The 14,692-nt window shown below is 32.7% G+C and overlaps 1 protein-coding gene across 2 annotated transcripts in view; it reads right to left on the bottom strand.

Moving 5' to 3' along the window:
• Positions 1-5,921: 5,921 nt before the first annotated feature.
• Npl4 (nuclear protein localization 4) overlaps positions 5,922-14,692 on the bottom strand; it is a 61,085-nt gene continuing 52,314 nt past the window's right edge. For both annotated transcript variants that reach the window (XM_035369025.2, XM_035369026.2), the window contains one exon: positions 5,922-6,647. In XM_035369025.2, the coding sequence (XP_035224916.1) occupies positions 6,505-6,647 (143 nt within the window). In that variant the 3' untranslated portion in view covers positions 5,922-6,504. The remainder of the gene's footprint in view (positions 6,648-14,692) is intronic.

The following is a 14,692-nucleotide window of genomic DNA, read 5'->3' on the forward strand; positions in this document are numbered from 1 at the left end:
GCACATGGCCATTTTTGTACAGATAGCATTGCAGGATGTTTCGTACAATTTTCAGCACTGTGCTCATAGGCCTGTCCAATGTTCGGACAATTCCTCGTGCACTGCACGGTTGCACACCACCGGCCGACCCCTCCTGTAATGCTGTGGCCACTTCTTCAACTACCGTCGAATGCACTCGTTTTCTCCCTCTACCAGATTGCACATCAAACGAACTTGTCGTTTCGAATTTTTGCATCATTTTCTTTAGACCTACGACACTCATTGGACCAACGCCTTCTTTTATACCGTTCAGTGTCCTGAATTTTTGCAGAGCTACTCTTGACAATCATCATTCTTGTAATACAGCTTTACCAGCAGAGCGCGGTCCTGCAGTGAAACACCCATGGCGAACGTCTGAGACGCGAAATGAGGAACAGCCTGGTACCTGGTGGCTTTATAACACTGAAATTTAACTAACATTTTAATTTACGTCTTCTTTCGCTTGCAGCGCCATCTGTTGCTAACTTTTGAAACTAAATTTTTTCTTCTGCCATACGCTTTCCGCCTTCTTCAATAACATTCCTTTCAAATTTGACGTCATTTTCATGAGTGGTTCTTTTTTTATAGCGGTTTGAAACTTAAACTTTAATTATAATCACCCTGTATCTCAGTAGAATTTATGTCAAAATCCATATCAGAAATTTAAAACATAGAACTTGGTGTGAATTATTAATTTACTAGCTGCATCCATTTATCATGGAAAAAAATTTTAAGCACTGTTGTTTGAAAATTAAACATATGTCTTTTGTCACCAGCCACAAATATATATAGTATATATTATTTGTTTTGTTTTTAGGCACATTCACATATGGTTGAACACAAGGACAAACCGATGTGTGAATTTTCATGCAAAAATATTCTGTAAGTATTTCATATTTCTATCCATCATTTACAGAAAATACTAATACTGAAAAATCCTTTCCTAATTTTTTTTTAGAAAGCATGTTACAGGATATTATACTGTGTTCACGGGGATTGAGTGGCTACCAGGATCGTCGGTGGGTGGTGGATAGCCAGATGTCTTGTGTTATCTCACAGTATAGCTTCGAATAATGAATAAGAAACTGCAAATCCCCTACCATAACCCTAGTGTTATGCGACCCGTGCCAAGGGTATTTCATACTGTGCTTATAGTATCTTAACAGAGGCCCTAGAATACCTCGCAACTTCTAGAGTATTTTGGTTTACACAACAACAGGCAATATTGAGTGGTCTTTTTTTTTTTAAATATAAATTCTGCTTTTGCAGGCAAAACCTCTGAGGTAAACTTTTCTTCTCAAAACAAGGAAACCCAGAGGAAGTCAATCGAAGGAGCAGAAATGTACTTCACTCACCTTCTACTCATTTCTAACTCACTCACTTCATTGAGTGAGGTAGAAATGACCTCTACTCAAGTTACTCAATTGCTTCTGAAGTTCTTAGATGCTCAAGACTGAAGATACAAATAATTGTGGGCTTTATCATGGGGCACTCATATTTCAGAAAACACCTTCATATTGTGGAACTTTTTTCACAAGACCCAATATGCAGGAAATGCTGTGAGAACTCGATTGACTACTTTATGTATTCTCAATACTAAAGTTACACATCGGCTCTATTAAGGGTTTGTCCGAAACAAAGTGGGCAACCCAAACAAAAGGAGTTAAGAAGCACTGGGTTTGCAGGGTTCGTACACATTTCTGTACATGTAAATTAAGTACTTTTAAGAACCATTAGTGAAAAGCATTAAGGACCTATGAGCACATGGAACTGAATAAATTCAATTAAAATTATTATCTATGCATGAACTTCACTTTTATAATACCATCCCAAAAATAAAATAGATTCATAAGTAGGATGCATTATTATAAAACATGAATTAATTAACATAAATATTAATAAATATGAGAATAAAATAAACTTTATGAAATTTATTAAGTAGCATTAAATATTTTACATTCATAATAGTTGGACATATTTGAAAGAGGATAAGTGACACTTTGTTTATGTTTTACTAACAGTTAGCTTTATGTTGATTTCTTTTTATTTCTCATTTTGTCACATACTTGTTCAGTCTAGAGGTTTAGTAAATAACAGGTAGATTTTATGTCAAGCGGCATAGGTTAAAATGAGAATTAAGATGATAATCAGCATGATTTATAACAAGACTGGATGTTGTCACTGTTGCTACTTGCCTAGAGAGAGAGAGACTTGCTGATTAGAACAAACCTGAAAGACCTGACATAGGCATTGTTGGGAAGTTTTGAAAGTTAGTTGGGCTCTGTCTGTATAGTTAGTGTCGTAGCTTCATGTAGAGTTCCAGGGGTTGTAACCCAGTTAATATACTTTATGGTTCCAATAAGCCATTAAAGAACCAGAGGTGATAAGTTGTTCTGTATTATTTTAAGTCTCGCTAGATGCAAAGAATAGGTTTTACATGATTTTTTATAATTTTGTGACCACAGTAAGGATAAATGAAATTCAGTAACTCGCTTTAATATGCAGAGATAATTTTCAAGGATAAGCAGTTAGTTATAAATAATTAATTTGGTAGTTAGGTAAACTTAGTCATTATGGATTTACATGGCCACTATTAAATTTTATTTTTTAACGATATTTTTTTAAAAAGCCCTAATAAAATCACAATCTAATCAAATTTCATAGTTTAAAATACATGTAATTTATGACATTGATTCTTAAACGCTATTAAGATAATTACACATTAAAAGCTACAAAACATTTATGTTTTGTAACAACAGCACTCAACAAATTATTTATGCATCTTTTTAATTCAAAGTCTTACCAGACATTTTGGCTAATTTATATCGATTTCCTTCTCTTTTAAGCATCTTTCTTAACAATCAGAAATTTCTCTCAATACGCAAACCAATGTTCTCACTAGTTTCTGCATGCTTTAATCCTAACTTGTTAATCTCTTCGCAGTGTAGCTATCAGGGTTTATTTGATCTGGTAAAAGTTAAATAGTCCAAAACCTCCTGACAGACGTGAAGCAAATTATCTCTGTGTCTGAAAGTAACTACAATGTCAGACAAAGGTTTAACTAAGCCTCTTATTTAAAAAGAACTTAGAACATAAAGGCATGTTTTGATGCTAACAAAATCAATTACAGCTCATGGTGATGTAATACAAGAACAGTCAAATTCAAACTAGAAATGTGGACTAGTGGTCAAAGGCTGTACAGTTTAATTTTAGTTTAAACAGGGTCAGTAACTCTATCTTATGAGGAAACAGAAATGGGAAATTATAGTAAAGGCAGAACTCATAAACAATTGGGTAATTTACATGATAATAACTGTACATATCTTTGAAGAATAATTTTCTTTTATGTATTCAGTTTCTTTCTTCAACACGTATCCTTTTCATTTTAGAATTTTTGGATTTAATTAAGGATTTCTGTTATTCTAAAAAAAATAAAAGCATTTATAATGTATAGAAAAAGCTGCTAATTTTATTTCTTTAGTAATATGAACATTCAGAAGAAATCTGAAATATATATGGTAAGGGCCGGTTACAGAGATGGGGTGGCAGAATTTTTAGAATTTAGTGACACACCGAGCAACAAAATCTAGAAATGGCAAAGCTTTTAGAATTTAGACAGGCATTGGAGACAAAATTTAGAAAGGTACTAAGCAGCAGAATTTAGGCTCCACAGAGATTGCATCAGGTGGGAAATGCCTAGCACCTGTTCTGTGTATGATGCATTAAAACATATTAGATGAATCTTTTAAATTACAAGCTTTCAGTTTCTGCATTAATAAAAAAATTCTTTTCTATAATGCCTGTCCACGTGATAAGATTGAAAGCATTTTTAATGTTTTCCATGCTTGTGTCTAGCGAAAAGTAGAGAAAATAAAGGGAAGATAAATATGTTAAGATTCTAGTATCAGAAGTAAAACATTAAAATATTGTATTTTCAGTGTTCTTCCAGACGTTCTCCAAAAAGTAAGAAATTCATCGCAAACTTTCTCTAAAATGCATTCATTACGAGTTAATACCATGGAGACATTTTGCGTTTTGTCATATTTCTGGAATCTTTTAGAATCGTGGGTCTATAAATCTTGCCTTCAAATCCTTCTAAATTTTCCAAGCTGCAATGGCTAAAACCGTAAAGAAAAATTATCCCTACGAATTCTGTAACAGCAAAAAGCCCGAAATATCTTGAAAAAAAAGGGGAGGGAAAAAATGTAAAATTAACTTTACAGAGAAAACTGATGATTCTGAGACAATTACATGGAAAAAATTAAAAAGAAGACATTTTTAATTAATTACATAGCTAATTTTGCTTTTGTTAAGAACTGTTCCAAAAATTGTATTTTACAGCATTATACCTTGTTTATTTTTCGGATTCAAAATCTTGTATCAGTTGCCGAAATGAAACTTTATAATATAATAGCGAAAAATAATTTTTCTTAATTTTAATCTTATTTTTTAAATATAATTTCAATAAAGTATCATTATTTTAATAAAATTTATCATTGTTACAATGTTTTAAAAAAATCGTCGAAAAATTCCCAGATCTCGGAATTAAAAATTTTCTATAGAAATTTATTTTAAAACCGCTAAAATGTTGGTAAGTCACCAAATTTAGAACTGTTCAATAAAAGAATTCACATCCCCAAAAGTAGAAAGTTGTTTAAGAGCTCTTCATTAGAAAAAATGAATTTCGAAGTCCTTATGTTTCACTTCTTGCTTAAAAACTCGAGTATCCCACCATTCTATATTAGAAATTATAACCCATTCATCCATTCAAAAGATAATCATATACGCCAGTGAATTGCCAAAAATATTTCTCCAAAATGCTAATTCACACTCAAAATGGCAGTCATAAAACATGCAATTTAGTAGAGGTGTCTGATACCTGACAAACCTGCACTGTAGAAGAAGATATTGTATTAAATCAATACACATATATGCAATATAATTTTTTATATGAAATTGTAATTCTTTTAAAATCTCAATGTCATGTAGCAACACTGATAACTGATTCAGATTTTGATTGATTAATAAAATTAAATATAAATTAAAAGAAATATGTAACAATGCTTAATCATGCATTAATTATTTGTATCATCACTTTGCACATGCTAGATTTTTTTGAAGTGCATAATTCCTTCACTGTAAAATTGTTAGCATAAATCTTACACCCTGAACATTTTGCAATTTTCACAATTCATTCTATAACTGACTTTGAATTCTTCTTTGCCTCATGATAAAATGACTACCTGGCTCATAATTCAAAGGTAAACAATCATTCATATATACAAGTAAATTAACTTGCTGAATAAGTTTTTTTCAAAGTTCCAAGTAAAGAGTATGCTGGTGATTAACAGCAATACAGTAAATACTGTAAGAAAATACAGTAAACACCATGTTCTACAAAGAATCAAAAAACAGTTTCTGAAAAGAATCCATTAAATTAGGTCAGAAAAGTCTTACAGACAATGAAATTTTTATTTCTCCTAGCAGAATGTAATTATCATTAAGCTGTCTAATGTAAAGAAAAATGTAGTGTGCCAAATGTCGAATTTGCTGATGTAAAGAAATGTTTAATATTAATACAAGTAACTTTTAACCAGATATGGTATTTGGCATATTATTTTTCATTCTCTAAAATGATATCATACACTACAGAACTGATATCGTACACTACAGATGGTATTAAAGAAATTCAGAAATATTTAATCAGATCTGGTATCTGACATACTATTTTTCATTCTCTAAAATGAAATCATACACTACAGAATTCTGATGGTATTAAAAAAATTCAAATATATCTGAAGAGAATGAAAAGGTATATCAAAAATTGTCTTCAACAAAAGTATCTTAGCTGACATGATTATAGAAATTATATGAATAACCAATGGTATTAAAAGGAATGCACATAAGATATGAATGATTTTATTAATTTTTGTAAATGCACTGTATAATGTGATCAGATAAATCCATGCCACTTAAATAAAGTGAACACTAAATGCAATTCTTTTTTAAATACATGCATTATATTTACTATTATTTAATTTTTGTAAAAGTAGAAAGCAACACAGATCTGTAACGAAGTTTATCGTCCATATGGAACTTATTTTTGCTGTTTAAATACTCGAAGATTTACTTTTATAAAACTTCCGTTGTTAATAATTATAATGGCCTCCATGCGTTAAGTCTCTAAGAAACTTAATCTGTGATTTTTTCGAAGCATAAATTTAGAAACATGAGAATATTGCAATGGTGATCATCAGCAGTGTATCTTGGACAGCAGATCCAAGAATTGCAAAACCGATGAAAGCTACTGAAACCAGAGGCACTGTTGGACTTGGAATTAAATGTTCAAAAGTTTCTTTTTGAAAAATCACAGTTCTCTGGTATGAGGATCTTCATGTAGCGAAATTATCACAATTAGCAGTCAAGCCATATATTAATAGTGCTGCAATCACTATAAAACAGCCCTGTGGCAGGAAAAAGTCTTATTCACTGAGGAAGGCCGCACATTTCACATGTGCTCACTTGGGGCTGGTTCAGGAAAGTACAATGCCTGCAGATCCACATGGCAGTTGCTGAATCACCTGGTTCTTGAGGACCTTCTGAAGGTTGAGTATGAGGGATTGAAGAGCCTAATAAAATTAATATACATTATATGAATTGAAAGAGACAAGTATGTATATGAAACTACATATTAAAACAGAGATTTCAAAATATTTCAAGATGTTTCTCATGAATGTATTTAATTTAACATTTCTGCAAAAAAAGTAATGCTTCAAGATAAGTACATTTTTACTTCCTTGTACGAAGTAAAAAGGAAGTATTGTAATTGCAAAAAGTTTCAGGCAGCATATTTCAACGAAAATATCCATTTTGACCACTATCGAATGCCATTTAACGATGTTTTCGTGTGACATCTGTACGTACGGACAGAATAAAAGACTCCTTTCCTCCAAAAAATTATAAAACTGCTTTAAAATGAATTCTGAAGTGAATTTTTCCTGCCATCTGTACGAACGTATCTTGCATAACTCAAAAACAAGTAGCCTCAGAATGTTGCAAATTAGTATATAGGACTGCTATAACATGTAGATGTGCACCTCGTATTTTGGTTGCAATCAGCCGCACCAAATGTATATAAATATACTTATATATATATATATATATCTACTCTGTTACTTGGCACAGTGATCTCAGTTTCTTTACTCTTATAAGTTTGTAAATTGTACATTTTTTGCTTTAAAAATGAGTGAATTATGTGGTTCTTATCTTCCGGTTAAGGTTTTTATGCCTTTAGTAAATCTGTATGCAATATTTTTAGAATTATCAACAATTTTAAAGTTGTTTAAGTGCCGCTAAGCCTAGTAATTTTTTTTATGGCGGCCATTGCTTGTTTACATTTGAAACAGCAGAATAGTGGATTTGTTGCCCATCTAGAGAAACTTAGCTTTGCAACAACAGAAATAACGCCTTCATTTATTATTGCGAATCAAATCATGCTTAATCCTTTCTGGAATTTTTTTTGAGTAAATAAGTGTTCAAGATTTATTTCGTAATTTTTAATACAGATATTTTGAGTTTTTATGTATTTTTGCCTTGTTGCGAAGTGAGAACTGAATTAATTGAATGAGAAATACTCAATCATCTGTGAAAAACTGTTTCTTTTTTGTTTTGTTTGCTTAATTTCTTTTAGACATCGTTCTAGCTTTATTATAGTATTTGAGTAGAACATGTGGCAACGATTAGATAATTCTTTAAATTATATACATTTTGTGCATTCTGAGTTATAATATGAATGAAATATAATACTGTTAAGTGAACCTAGCCAGAGTGTCGCTATGGTAAACAAATATAGTGAATTTTAAAGAGTGCATTTATTGTATTGTGGTTTATGAGCTGTCGACGAAGTAGATTTAATTCAATCCAATAAGTTTAAATGAAATGCAAGAAAAAATGCGTATAATTTAATATTCCGTACAAGGAAGTCATGTGGTGTACACATCAGATTTTTTTATGTAAGACCTAGTGTTTGGCAATATACTACTTTGGTAAAGTTCGACTAAACCATATGTAATGTTTTGTAGCAATAACAAAAAATGTTTATGCATGTATTTAATTAAAAAATGTTCCATTTATTTTTAACTAATTTACATCAATTTCCTCCTCTTTATTATCTTTATCAGCTTATTTGTTTCAAAAGACAAATCAACATTCCAAATAGCCTCTGCTTCATCTCTTAATCTGTTAAAGTTTCAACAATGTACCTTTGAAGAATAATTTTCTCTCTCTTTAAAAATCAATTTCATTTCAACGAATTTCTTCTTCATTTTAAAATTTTCAGATTCAATTAAATGTTTCTGTTTTGTAAAGAACTGCTTGTACTTGGAATATATAGAAGAAAATTTTATTTCTTGAATAATATGAGTATTGGAAATAAATATGAAACAAAATAAGAGCAAATCGATGCAATTCCCACTCAAGAGAGAGGACTTTGTAAAATCGCCCAGGAAGAAAACCAAGAAAAAGAAGATGAAAACTTCGTCTGAACCTGATGTTACTCAGGACGGTGCGGACTCTACTATAGATGAACAGGTACAACTGAAACATGTATAACAATGCTGATATAGTAATATGGTATCTATAACCTCCAGGAACATAAAAAGACAGTGAAAAAACTACCAGAGCCAGCCCAGATGGAAATTACTAGTGAAAACAGATTTGAGAAGTTGGAAGAAGTACAAAAAGAACCTGAAAGTGACTGCCCTGATGAAATTCCATCCCCTATTGTTTTCAAGCAAGAGACAATAGACTGGTTAAACGTGAAACGAGACCTCAGAGAAATATGCTAAGATGAAATTGAAATGAACATGAAGTTGAAATTGATCTATGTGAACATGAAAATGCTGGAAGATTACAAAAACGCCACGAAATTTCTGAAGAAGAAGGAAATAACTTTCCATACATACCAGACAGATAAAGAAAAACCATTGAGAGTCATTCTGAAAAATCTCCCAGATAAAATCACTGAAGCGGTTTAAGAGGATTTAGTAAGAAGAAAATTCCCAGTCATAAAGGTCAAGCAATTCTGCAGGAGCAAAAAATACAATTCTGAAAAACTGCCAATTTGGCAAATAGAACTTAAGAAGAATGAACAAGGTCATGCAATTCATCAGCTAAACTGCATGTTTAGCGTGAACGTCCGGATAGAGAAATATAGCCCCAGAAAACGCCTGATCCAGTGTTTTAGATGTCAGGAGTGGGGGCACTCCCAACATTTATGCATGAACGCAGTGAGATGTTGCAAATGTGGAGATGAACACTGCAGCAATACCTGCCCTGAGAAGCAAGATGAAACACCCACTTGCCTATTCTGCAGAAAAAATCATGTTTGCAGTTATCGCGGATGTGAAGAATACAAGAAAAAGTTTGAGAAAAAACCAGCCCCACGTAAATCGAAGGAATTTATTGCTACAAAAGAAGATTTTCTGCAACTCGCAAAAACCACTGAAGGAAGTAACACCACATCTCAAAAGGGTCAGTACAGCGAAAAGTTAAAGAAGAAACTAAAATCCCAGCAGAGGCAGGAGAAACCCTTAACTGGCTGCGAGATGATAAGATTCAAGAATTCTTCAGCAGAATTATCGAAATCATCGAAAGCATCAGAAAAGCGAAAACTGTTGCTGATAAGTTATCCTCTGGTTTTAAAGCTGCTATGTACTTGATGAAAATCGCTGATGAAGGATACTAAAGACAGCATCCCCATGAACTGCAGTTATTCAACGTTTTACTTCATTTTAAAATTTATTCTCACATCTTCTACTCACCAGTTGACCTGGTTTTCAAGCAGCATCGAACGGAGTCGGTTTCTGGAAGGGTGACCTCCCATGTGACTGGCTTCGACGAATGAGCAACTACTGTTTATCAACAGGACTTTTCGCCACTACGGAGAGGATTTACTCACCAGTTCGACGGCTTATGCCTTACCCGCCGCTATTAGTACTTTAACTATTTTAAATGCTAATGGTATTTACTTCAGCTTCCCAGTCACCAAATTTTTACGTAACTGTTTATGCCAACTTAATTATGATTTATGTTTTGTATCAACCTTGTTCTAGAAATGGACTGGTTATTTTCCAACATCATTCGAAACTTCAAAATTATTCTACAACGGGTAGGGCCTTCGGCCCAGATACACTGGTGCACCAAAGCACCGTTCCACTGGAGGCCGACACGTAATAAGATCAAAGCAGATGCGGCAGAATTTTTAGAATTTAATGAAGCACTGAGATATATATGATGAATCTTTTTAATAAATTGTTGATTTTCAATTTTATTGCTTTCTTTGATTGCTTCAGTGCTTGTTCTAGTGGAAAGATAATAAAATAAAATGGAGATAAACATATTAAGAGAAACACATCTGGGATCAAAAGGCAAAAATTTAAATAATTTTATTTTCACTGTTCTTCCAAAAATCTTCCAAGAGAAGAAATTCATCACAAATTTCCTATAAATCACCTCCTCTAATGGCAGGTTCTAGCCATTTATAGATGGGGTCCATAAATGTAACCTTTAGACTTCCTAACATGCAAAGTCTAAAATCCGGAACAAAAATAATCCCTCTTCAACTCTAAGAACAAAGAGCAAGAAGATTTTTTTGGAGGAGGGGAATTCAGGGGAAAAAAATGTGTAAAGTGATTTTTCAAGAGAAAACTGACACACATTTAAATATTTTGAAGCAATTACATGGGAGAAAAAATCTTATAAAAATTACAAAAAGAAGTCAAATCAAACTAATTTTTAAATAATTAAAGAACTATAAATTATGAAGTCAAATAACAAAAATCTTCAAAGTTTGCAAAATTCTCACAGGGCTAGTTTCAATGGTTTTATCGAACCATAACCCTCAGCTGCCAAAGTGCAAATGAACAAAATACGATATAGTGATAAAATAAGAATGGCTACACAGGAATTAAGCTACTGGTGCCATTTATTGTTGAAACAAGAAAATTAAAACATATGGATTGGAATTAGAGTCGTTATCTAGAACAGAAAGTTTTTTCTAGAAATCTAATTCACCAATGGAAGATGTTTTTTTGAATAATTTTGGCTACAGAAAAATGGAAAGTATGATTTTCAGACCAACAATGCTGGGCAACAGAGGACTTCTGTGTTTTCTTTCCCCTAACATATGCATCATGTTCTTTTAATGTGAAATTTTAAAGCTCTCCTAGTTTGACCAATGTAAATTAAACCACAATGGCAAGGAATCCTGCAAATACCCTGCGAATTCATAATCCAGAATGAGGTTCTTAATTACGGAACTTGTGATTACATTGACAGGAGAATCAATGACCTTAAAATTAAATTTCTGTAAAACATGTGCAGTTTTATAGCTACAGTCAAAAGTCTTTAATCCGAACTCGTCGGGACTTCGCCGATTCCGGATTAGGGATTTTTCAAGATTATAGATAATCAATTTAAATCTGGTAAGATGGCATGCAGAAATTATAAAATTAAAAATATGAAACCGTAATTTATGTAATAGAGAGCAATTATGATCTAAAGGGTATCAAAATTTACAAAAAAAAAAAAAAAAGCTTAATATTTATTTGTTTAATTAAGACACAATAACACGCCGAATAAATACTAATCAACAAAAACAAAAATCAACATTATATTTACAAAATTTTCGGAGGAATAGTTTCGATGGTTTTACAGAACCACCATACTCAGCTGCAAAACCGAAAATGAACAAGATTGGAAATAATGATTAGATAAGATAAGAAAGCCTGGACAAGAATAAGCAAGTGGTGCCATCTATTGGTGAAACCAGAACTAAAACATAATTTATTTAAAGGCCGAAGGCAAAGTTGGATTGGAATTAGGATCGTTAACTAAAACAAAAAGATTTTTATGAATGTGAAATGCCTCTAGAAAATCTAGTTCTCCAATGGAAGATGTTTTTTGAATAATTTTGGCAGCAGAAAAATTGAAAGTGTGATTTTCGGACCAACAATGTTGAGCAACAGAAGACTTCTGTGTTTCCTTTTTTCTAATATATTCCTCATGTTCCTTGATGCGAAATTTTAAGGCTCTTTGAGTTTGACCAATGTAAATTAAACCACACTGGCAGGAATCCTATAAATACCCCAGGAATTCATATCCGGAATGGGGTCCTTAAATATGGAACTAGGAATTTTATTGATGGGAGAATCCTCAGATATATGGTAACAGTTTTCTAATTGTATTAATTACATTTTGTATCTGTGACTTGTGTATCTGTGGTAAAAAAGTGATGCATCAGGAATACTAGTGTTACTTCCCTTATAACTGGAACACCCACGATGTCACAATAGCTACTGCTTTTAAATAATTTATTTCTTGATCAAAAGGAAAAGAAAATTGAAGGAAAATTGAAGTGCACAGAAAACAAAGGAATAAAATGCAGCTAATTTTTGTTTAGACGGATGGCATGATTTGAGGTATGGTGGAAGGCAAACCAATGAAGATTTATGGTAAACAATAGTACTGAAGTTGGATGTGTTACATATGCCCAACATGTTCAGGAATGGAAGAGAATTGCCTGTCTCAAGTTCAAAAGTGAACTGAATAGCAGGATCAGTAGAATTCATTGTTCAAAGAACTTTATTTAAATCATCTTTGTTACCTTCAAACAGGGTAAAAGTATCGTCTACGTACCGGAACCATACCGGGAAGTTTAAAGTTTCAAACAATTTTGATTCATAATAATGCATGTAGATATCAGCCAGGATGTGACTGAGGGGTCTTCTCATGGCTAATCCTCTCAGTTTCCTTGTAATATTTATTTTAGAAAACAAAATGCATTTGTTTGAAACAGAGTTGAATGAGGGAAATTATCCCATCAATTTCGATGCAGGAGAAATGAAATTCACGAAGTATGGTTTCTAGATATCTTAATGCACCCTCCACTGGAACACTGGTGAATAATGGTTTTATATCAAAAGAAACCATGAGTAAATTTCTAGGAGAAATGCTTTTATTTTTTATGAACTCTATTGAATTTTTCATGGTGTAAATGTTATTATCTAATAGAGTTGAAAATCTAGAAACTAAATATTTAGCAAACGGGTACGAGGCAGTGCCTAAAGTTGATACAATAGGGCAGAAAGGAATACCACTTTTACGAATCACAAGCTGGGGGGACAATCTTTCAACTCTTCGACGATGGGTCCATGCTTTCCAGGACAGTATTGACTACTCATTTTGGTACCAGAAACCAGGTCCATGTATTTTGTGCCCCACAGTCATTACTATCATAGTATAATACTAAGTGTATACAACCCCAGGGGCAATAGGTTCATGGATAATATGCAACACCACAATTCTTACAAAATAAATAGCAATGCACTGATACCAATGGGTAAGCATTCGGTTTAGTACAATATTTCCAGAATATTTTGAGCTTATGCGCCTTTCTTGTTGAAAAGCAAAATGCTTATTTTCTCATACACGGTATTTCGAAGAATGCATACATTGGCTGGTATTTCATTTAGTTTTCATTCCTAACTGCTTTAACAAATTTGAAACAAAGGATGGAACCAGACTAAGCTTTAGGGGGGGGGAGAAGAAAAAAAATATTCTCAGGTGCTATGGAAGTTTGAAAATACAACTGAAGGGCAGAGACAGCTTAGTTTTTATATATTCACGCCAAACCCACTTATCATTAATGACATTAGAAATATCTTTGAAGCAGAAATGGAATTATTTGGAATATTTAATAGAAAGGCCCTGGAAAACTGTACATTAGACAAGACTACAAAGTGAGAAACACTAATCAAAATATATTGCCATTAATATTTTTTTGCCTTAAATCCTTTTACTGCCATAGTGACTGAAGAACATGAAATTGTTTGTTTTGCATTTTATTCAACATTTATGCCTGGCTACATCAAATCATCATCAATCACCAAAATTCACATGGCAACGAGTCATGAGAAAGATACTTTAAAATTGAACGTCCACTGAATTTCAAAGCACTGTCACTACAAAAGCTACATTTTAAAAATACAAAAGCTACATTTTAAGAATAATTCACACTCTCAGTAAAGATGCTGTGGATTGCAGAAAACAGTTTTCTGAGTGACAATGGCAAGATGAAAGCAGTATTAAGTATTATTAATGATTAGGCTATTTCTGAATTAATTGGTTTAATTAGCTTATACAATTTTGCTTACTGGGAACCACAGGATCCTGGGAATTGAAGGCAAATATTCGCTCAGTGTTTGAGCCCAAATACTAAACAAAATGATTTTAATGCTCAATTTCATTATTTTGTTTGGAGCAATGCTTGGACGAGAATGGTGATCAATTTTTGGAACACCTGTAGAATCATGAACACTGAAGTTTCATATAAAAATGCTGGTTAAAATGTACACTAAAGTTGGGCTAACTCTAAAAACACACACAATCATTATTTTAAGGTAAATTATCTTAACCCCTTCGAGCCGGGTAACGAAAACGCGCGCTTATCGCTGAGGCTGGCAGTGTCTTATGTGAGCCTCTCTCCAGGGCCGGGGCTCTTTTGCTACTAAGCCTAAATCCATGAAATTTCCGAAGTATCAACGCATTGTTTAATAATGCTCTATAGAGTATTTAAACGGCTTATGCTTTATAAATATTTTTATATATATACTTT

This window comes from Stegodyphus dumicola, chromosome 11 (genome assembly GCF_044657685.1).
Source record: "Stegodyphus dumicola isolate Sdum_Otavi_A_Nest chromosome 11, ASM4465768v1".
In the NCBI taxonomy this organism is placed as follows: domain Eukaryota; kingdom Metazoa; phylum Arthropoda; class Arachnida; order Araneae; family Eresidae; genus Stegodyphus; species Stegodyphus dumicola.